Source organism: Euphorbia lathyris, chromosome 4 (assembly GCF_963576675.1).
Source record: "Euphorbia lathyris chromosome 4, ddEupLath1.1, whole genome shotgun sequence".
Classification (NCBI taxonomy): Eukaryota; Viridiplantae; Streptophyta; class Magnoliopsida; order Malpighiales; family Euphorbiaceae; genus Euphorbia; species Euphorbia lathyris.
The window spans coordinates 47,233,775-47,242,593 of NC_088913.1; the positions used below are offsets into that span (position 1 = coordinate 47,233,775).

The 8,819-nt window shown below is 34.9% G+C and overlaps 1 protein-coding gene across 1 annotated transcript; it reads left to right on the forward strand.

The window, feature by feature from the left end:
- Window positions 1-258: 258 nt before the first annotated feature.
- LOC136227382 (actin-related protein 7) lies at window positions 259-7,113 on the forward strand. Its single transcript, XM_066016025.1, has 7 exons — window positions 259-547; window positions 1,131-1,346; window positions 1,787-1,928; window positions 2,843-3,087; window positions 5,170-5,353; window positions 6,006-6,073; window positions 6,702-7,113. Exons 1-7 carry the CDS (start codon window positions 470-472, stop codon window positions 6,852-6,854), a joined length of 1,086 nt encoding a protein of 361 aa, XP_065872097.1. The 5' UTR covers window positions 259-469; the 3' UTR covers window positions 6,855-7,113.
- Window positions 7,114-8,819: the final 1,706 nt, after the last annotated feature.

An 8,819-nucleotide genomic window follows, 5' to 3' on the forward strand; every position in this document is an offset into this window, starting at 1 on the left:
GATTTTGGAGGCGGAATTCATGATTTCGTTCAATTTTTGAAAAAAAAAACTTACCAGAATGCCCATCAAGCCTTTTCCCTTTCCGTATTTTGGTGTCATGACGTTTAGGTCGGATTTTTGAAAATCCAAAAAAAACTTGAGAGGATTTGATTTTTGGAGTTGAAATGGTGAGGAGGGGCATAAATGTCCAAGGGGCGGTGAAAATACATTAGGGGCGGTAAATAGCAGTTAACAATCCATATGGCAATTTAGTAGAAGCAGCTGGGTGCAATTAACCCAGTTTGAAATTAGTCATAACCCGCTAAAGAGAAAACAAGCTCAGAGATAGAGAGTCCACAGAGTGAGAATTGCTAATTTGCACTTCTTGAGGACGAATTTCTCTAAAACGCTTGAATTCCAAGTCAAGGTGCAGATAACATTGTTACAAGTTGGAACTTAGGGTTTTGGGTCTTGAAGTCACGGATCAGTAATGGAGGCTGCGGTAATAGACGCTGGGTCCAAGCTCCTCAAAGCCGGCACCGCTATTCCAGATCAGGCTCCCCCAATTGTATGTGCTTCAAATTTTAGATTGTGTTTACGAAAATTTGTGCCAGCAAACCTTTGCTCGTTATTGTTTCATTTCATTTTTTAATGCTGTTTTCCTATTGGTTATGGTTTTGTTAGAATATCTGTTTTTTTTTTTTTTTTTTTCCTTTTTTGCCTTGGGCGTACCACTCTCTAGTCTTTATCCTCGTTTCCTGCCTCCACAAATGCTGTTTAGTTCGTGAGAATATGTTAGAGAATTACCAGGGAGAATTTGAAAATTTTATTGCTATATTTATTCTTATTTTTCTGTTTTCAAGGTTTTGGAGAAGTGAAATGCAAAGATATAGTGGAAAATAAAAGGGGCAAAGGGAAAGTCCTACTATCAAATAAAAACTATTTTTATACCGGGTGTACTGGAGTTCGTGTGCTGGTGTTGTTTCAATCCATCATTGGAAAATTTAGAATTGTATTCAAGTTGAGCAAAAATTTCTGCCTAATTTTAAAACGGTGCTTTTATTTCAGAATAAGCATAAAATATTATGTTTGGAATATCTTTTGTTATACACTGTGAAAGAGGCTATTTAACTCTGTTGGTGCGCAAGCAGATTATTCCTACACAAATGAAACGCATGCTTGAAGATGGTTCGTCAGCTGATAGTACATTATTTGAGGATGTCAACGTTGATCCAGTTGCTCATGGTTTTATAAGAGATTGGGATGCTATTGAAGATTTGCTGCAGTATGTTCTTTACACTGGCCTTGAATGGGAAGAGGGCAATGAGGGACAAATCTTGTTTACTGATCCACTTTGTACCCCTAAGGTTACTCTACTCTGTATATTGCAAATCTTAGAAAATGCGATGCCGACAGTTTAATTATTATTATTTTCTGAATATTTTGTATGAAAGAATAGTATAGTCTATATTTGAGAGGGCAGAATCTATACCTTTTTCTTTTTTTTTGCACCAGAATCATGCTGTTGTTCGAGTACATACTGTAGGTTGACATTGTATTGGGTTTAAAGTTGCTTACTTCTACTCTCTTAGGCTGCTAAACAAGGTTAAGTGACAGTGAAAATTTTAGGTCTAGTTCCATTATATATGCAGCTAGCTTTAAGTCAAAGAAGGGAATGCATAAATTTCACTAGACTGGTGTTCCTATGTACCAATATGTATACATATGTTTGTGTGTGTGATCATGTCTATTGCTGTGAAGTGCTGAGCATTATTTGGTACTAAAAGTGCTCAACTCAACTTTACAGTCTGTCAAGGAACAATTGGTGCAGTTAATGTTCGAAACATTTAACGTCTCAGGGTTTTATGCATCCGAGCAAGCTGTTTTGTCTCTTTATGCAGTTGGGCGCATATCTGGATGCACAGTTGATATTGGTCATGGGAAGATCGGTATGCTATCCACTTTTAAGCTAATGCATAACCATCTATCTCTGCATGTGTAAAACATTTTATATAACACTGAACTGTACTAAAATAAACATGATTACACAACAATTCTATTTATTGGAGAATAGAAGTCTCAGTCATCATTTCATGATAATAATTAGGAGACAGCTTGAAGGATGCCAGAAACACTGCTTTCTAGTTTGTGTTTAGACGTTAGAGTAATGTATACTATTTTGCTCTTTGTATTTTCTGCCTCAAATATAGTTATGCAAAGCAAGATTTTCTCTTTGAGCTAGATTTAAGATTCATATATAGGCAGTAGCCCCTGTAATACATTTGTTGACTTTTATTATTCTAAATACCTTAAAGTGTTTTCAATTGGTTCACTTAACCAATAGATCAAAGTGGGTTCTATCATCTGGAGAAAACATTAACAAAGTAACCCTACAATTTACCATATCTGGAATATATTAGTTTCATATGTTATATGTAAGTTGTCAGGGACATATTAAATGTGTAAAACTGAAAAGTTTATGCTTTTCTATGACCATTTCGTGATCCAATCTTTGCTTCTGTTTTTTTTTTTTTTTTTGAAATAAAAATAAAATATAGATTGTGCATTCTCAATTTTAGATTAAAGAGTTAATTGGATGGTAGTACTGATTGTTGTTTATACCTGGATTGAGTAAAAAGAGCATATCCTTGATTTCTCTGGCTGGAATATGAGATCCAAAAAAGTTGGTATAAATTCGATTATATGGGTGTAAGATTAGAAAGTCTCTTAAGTGGCACAGTTTTTGTAATGCATTTGAATCAATTGCATGAACTCAACTTTGTGGATTTGCTACATAGTATGTTCAACTATTAGGTGCATTGGCTGCTTTTCCTGCACTCAAATGATTTCTTTTCCCTTTCAGATATTGCACCAGTTATTGAAGGTGCTGTTCAGCATATAGCTTCAAGAAGATATGAAATTGGTGGTATTGATTTGACTAAGTTACTAATCCAAGAACTGCACAAATCTAATCCTTCAGTAAATCTTAGTCTCTCTGATGCTGAGATTATAAAAGAAAAATACTCACGCTGTGCTGAAGATGAGGTTGCTTATGAGAAGCTGCAAAAGTCAAGTGAGATAGAAGAGCATACTCTTCCTGATGGACAGGTTTGTGCTTTCTACACTGATCCAGCCATCAAACTTTCTGTGGAAGAGTGCAAAGCACCAAAGATTCAATTTAGGTGACATTATGCAAACAAACTAAAAGCAAATAAGCATGAACAATTTATTATTGTGTAAATGTTGTCTTTTAAGTGCTAAACTCATAGAATACTAAATTTTTAGTTAAGTTAGGACCAAGGTTGTAAAAAATGCTAGGAGCTAGTCGGGCGGACAGGGTCCTCGGGGATTAATCGGATTTGTACTTTTGTATGTTTTTTAATTTTTAATAAATAAAATATTATATAAATACAATTAAAATATGAATCATACTATGCAAAATTAATAATAGAAAATATTTAAGATAGAAAACCATATATATTTTCATATTTGTTACATTAATGTCCTTAAAAAATAAAAATGTGCCAACAAAATAACATTATATCCTTAAAAATAACATTTGATAGTTTTAGGTATTTTCTTTTAGTTTTTGGTTATTTTAGTAATTTATTTAAAATTAAAAAATTGACATAAAAATCAGGGGCCAATTTTTTTAAACAGGCTGCCTGGATCTCCCTGGGGCTGTCCTGACGGCCAAACATTGGTAAACCGATACCGCGCGACATGAGGAAATCGAGACTGTATTTCTACAAATCGCCACCTGGGTTGATTTTTAGAACACTGGTTATGACCAGACATGATAAAGAGAGAAACAAGCACAGAAAAATATAAGTGAAAGAAACAGAGCATAGTGAAACATAAGCACCCAAGGGAGAAGAAACTGATTTTGTAGATGATGTGATGAGGATAAAGAGGATCAGTTCCTTGACCAAGAATTTGATGATATTTTAGATGAGGAGCGTTGCATTTGGAGAGTTTTGATGAGGAGTGGCTATTAGTCCATTTAGGATCTACTATTTAGTTGGACAATTGAACTTGGGGTTTATTGCATGTTAGAATTTAATTATGATTAAGCGTATTATTGTTTAGTATTTATTGCATTTTGATTTTAGAACTATCATTTCTTATAATTTAAATGTAATCATAGTTTTATAAATTTTATTTTGTTAATAAGCCTTCTGCCGCTCAAGCGGGCGCCGACACTTTGCGTTGTGTGCCAAGCTCTAGGATCCCCTTGCACTGGGTGCCTTTAATAACTGTCTAGCCCTGTGGTTTTATATGTCTAATGTGCATTCAGGCTTCTATGTGAACTTTTTTTTTAAGGCATAATACATCCCCAGCCTCCCGAAGTTGTCCAAAAACTGCAACTGACCCTGAGCTTCAAACCATTACAACTAACCCCCTCAGTTTGCTTATTTGAAACAAATAACCCCTCAAATACCACGTGGCAGCACGTGATTGGAACATCAAAATGTTACAACTAACCCCCACGTGCTGCCACGTGGCATTTGAGGGGTTATTTGTTCCAAATAAACAAGTTGAGAGGTTAGTTGTAACGTTTTGAAGTTCAGGGGTCGATTGCAGTTTTTGGACAACTTCGGGGGCTAGGGATGTATTAGGCCTTTTTTTAATCCTTATTTTGGGTCATATAAATGACCAAATGACCAAGTAAATATATGTTGTCTCCCTGGCTCATTAGTTGATGTTTAGTAGTGAGAATCTGACTGTTTCAAGATCAAGTAGTATTTGGGATAAGACCTGGGGACATTTCATGGATTTCCTGATCTAAATGGCTGATCCACTCCAGCCAAAAGAATTGTTGTTATTGTGCCAGGTTCATAGAGTAAGATATTCAATTTGTTTGTTTGTTTGGCTTTTTTTTTTTCCTTGTAAATTTGTATAGGAAATTTAAGTTTTTATAGGAATCCTATTGTCATTGAGAGTCACTATCCTATCCACTATTTCCTAAATTCGGATTTGTAATCCTAGGAGAAGGGTTATATACTGTATAACATACTTAAGGGGTGGTAAGCACTTCACTCGCTAGGGGATGGGATCTTCTAAGGTTGTTATGTAATGATTGTAAGTTGAAACCAAATTTTATGGTTTTAATCCTTTTCTCTTGTATAATGTCATAGTTCATAGTTATTCATCATGAGGATTCTGAAACAGTTTCAAACGTGGTCTTAGGTGATAAAAATTGGAAGAGAAAGATTTAATGTTGGCGAGGCTTTATTCCAACCATCTATATTGGGTTTAGAGGCACATGGAATTGTTGAGCAGCTTGTTCGCAGCATTTCAACAGTTTCTTCTGAGAACCACCGGCAGCTGCTGGAAAATACTGTGCTTTGTGGTGGCATTACTTCTATGCCTGGTGAGTTCATATTGGTGAAAAATCTTCGATGTTCAGATCCATCCTTCCTTGCACTGCTACTCTACCTGGATGGGAGAAGAAGTAAAAGATTTGTTGTTAATTTCTTTGCAACTCTTTTCTTGCCCAGGTGTGAGGACTCAGTCGGGAAAGGGAGTTGTTTGTATTAGTTTTCAATGTAGCCAAAAGGAAAATGTTTTACTATTTCTGCACTATTGATTGCAAGAGTTGAATTCTTGCTAAATAATTTTTCTTTGACATGATTCCAAAAGTATGAAGTTGACTTGCTATATTATGCAAAAGAATTGAGTTCTAATCATCATGAGAATTGACCAAATGAACTTCAGTTGAATTTTGGAATTGTAAAAGTTACAAGAAATGATCATGCAGATGCAGAGAGAGAAAATTGTTTTGGCATTATGATGAAAGCTGTTTAAAATCATAAAATTAAGGTAAAGTATATTTTTGGTGGGAAGAACAAAGTGTTGGATTCTTTTTTTCCTTTTTTCGGGTGTGCGTAGTTTCCATGGCTCTCTTACAGCATGCTTTGCTCATGATGCATTCTTTTTCATCTTTTTTAGTTACATTCTCCAGTAGGGGAATCTGTTGCTTTTGGAGTAGCTGAGATAGATTATTAAATTGCTGCCTGTTGCAGGTTTTGAAGATAGGTTTCAGAAAGAAGCTGGCCTATGCTCATCAGCTATTCGTCCTTCGCTTGTAAAGGTGATCTGCTTATGACTTGCTTGTTAGTTGTTAAAATATTGGTCCCGTATTTTGATGACTTTGACTGATGGTGGTCATGCCATGGTCAAATGCATGATAAATAATTTGTTTTTAGCAGCTGGGAGAGAGTAATTGATAAACGTTGAGTGATCAGTGTTTTATGTGCTGTATCTCCAGCTTGGGATTTTATTGAGCTTTACTTCCCATCATATGAGAATTTTGGTGGTGGTTCATAATCGTATTTTTGTTTGAATAATTATTTTGTGTTGATAAGAGACTTATATTTCTTTTTGGCTTTGAAGGATTTGTAGAGGGATTAATATATCAAGAATCATCAATCAATGAGATATGTTTCTTGATAGGCTGCCATGAAAGCTCGTCACTTATTTATATATTTTCATGTGCTTTTATGCTAATAATGACACTAAGGGAGACTATGATGAAGCTGGGTGGAAATGGAGCTGCCAGGACATTCTTGATATATTAATCCTTCTACGAATTTCAACCTGATTTTATTCTACTCTTAGAATCGGGTGGAAATGTTCTCTGCTTCATTTAAATTTTTTCTCCTTCAAATGGTGTTTGAATAGTAATTGAAGTCTTGATCTCTTTCTCTTTCTGATTGCAGCCTCCAGAATACATGCCAGCTGAATTGACACAGTATTCAGCATGGGTGGGAGGAGCTATTCTTGCTAAAGTTGTGTTCCCTCAGAATCAACATGTTACCAAGGGAGACTACGATGAAGCTGGACCATCTGTAGTGCACCGGAAATGTTTTTGAAACTCTTCATACAGTGAGTTGGGTAAAACTTGTTATTTGTACTTGTACTATATTAGGTGGTTATAATGGAAATACAGTCAAAAAAGTAATTTGCCTAATTGCACTGGTTTATGCTGTTGTGGTTGACCCATCACCGTCCAGATCTTTTAGCACATGCCTCCTAATTTCCTTTTGGTCTTTGTTCATATTTATAAAAAGTTGTGTGGTTCGTTCATGTAGACCATGTTTTCTAAAGAAAGGGTTTAACATTTAGAATTGATTTGAATATCTCTGGCATTATGGAAATTATATTAAGAATTATCTATTTTCCTTTGTGTTTGTCCATGTGCATGCAATTAGAACAATGATGTTGTTGGATGTGTGATTAGATTGACATGTCAACACGGAACTGATCTCCTTGCTCTTGAAGACCCTCAATATTAATCTTGGATACTACTACTTTGCTGGAAGTAGATTTTCTCTTGCTTGGTTGTTGTCTCCACCAAATCTGCAATAAAGCACAAATGAATGGACACACTCCCTCCTCACCTTTTATTATCATTGAGCTTTCATGACTACCGTTTTCCTTGAGGATAGATAAATTTAGTGATTACCTGTAAGACTTGTTCATAAGGTTCAAAGTAGCCATAATTATGTTTACTGAAAATTGTGGTTTCGTGATCTTCCAGTATACATTCATAGGCATCAAGAGATAAGTTGCAATTCTGACGTTTATCTTAGCATTTAGCATCTGACTCTACTTATAATGAATTAGACAAGAGGTGAGTCTTCAGAAAGTTGATGCTGGACTGTGTACGACTCTAGTTACCTCATATAGTTTTGGTTGGCATGAGATCAACTTGGTTCAAAAAGCATTTTGGCTTTCTGAATTTATAGAGTATCTCGTTACCCCTTGAATTTACTTAAAGTGACTTATTGGCCACCCGAATTTATTTGAAATGATCTATTATCCTCCTGAAGTTGCTTAGAGTGATACATTCGCCTCTTGAACTTGCATAAAGTGGTATACTTATCAATTTGTCAAAATCCATTCTTGATTTGCTACGTGGATATAAAAAGTTAATCATGTCATTTTAATCAAGTTTAAAGAGTTGATGATTCAGGGAGTCAATATATTTTTTGGATCCTGAGATATCAAATTTGATATAAGCTTTTAGCTAGTTTTAAGGAAGCTTAAGGTAGGTATTTATCAATACACTTTTAAAGTGATATGAAATGCAGCTATTTCAGGGTGTTGCAAATGATATATAGCTCTTAAGAGGAAATAGAACAGTGGTTTTGAAATCCGTGTAAATTTTGGTGTAAAATAGGGTCAAATGCGGGCCACTCAACTTTAACTATTGTTTCACTAGTCATTAGATTTCAATTTGTATAATAAAAACTAGGGCTCTAAATGAGTTGAACTTGAATACGATTTTGAGGCTCGATTCATAAATGAGTTGAGATTGAGTACGATGAAACTTGGTTCGCAAGCTTGCGAGTAGATTTGATTATAGTTTCATTAAAAAAATTTAATTATAATGTTTATGAACAGGTTGGTGAGTAGTTTCATAATAAACCAAGCTCAAATGTAATGTTTGAACTGAGCTCGTCCATTTTTTTTGCTGAGTGTGTCCGGTTGGATTGCAGCCCTAATAAAAATAACTAAATGTTGATTTTTATCCTATTAAAGTCACTGATGAAATTCTAGCTAAATTTATGCTGGAAAATTAACGTGGCATTTTACCATAGATTAAGCAATGAGTCATTTCATATCAGCAACCGAAGATACCACAATTGCTGGGATATAAACAACAATAAATTGAATTTTGGAGTGTTTGTGTAGCTGAGTGGTATTAGTGGAGCTAACATGTCTCTTAATCAAGCTCATGTTAGGTCAATTTTCGGCACATAATAATGGGATAGAAATTAAAAATGGAACACAAATTGAAGTTTAGTGATTGTAGTGATTAGTGAAATAATAGA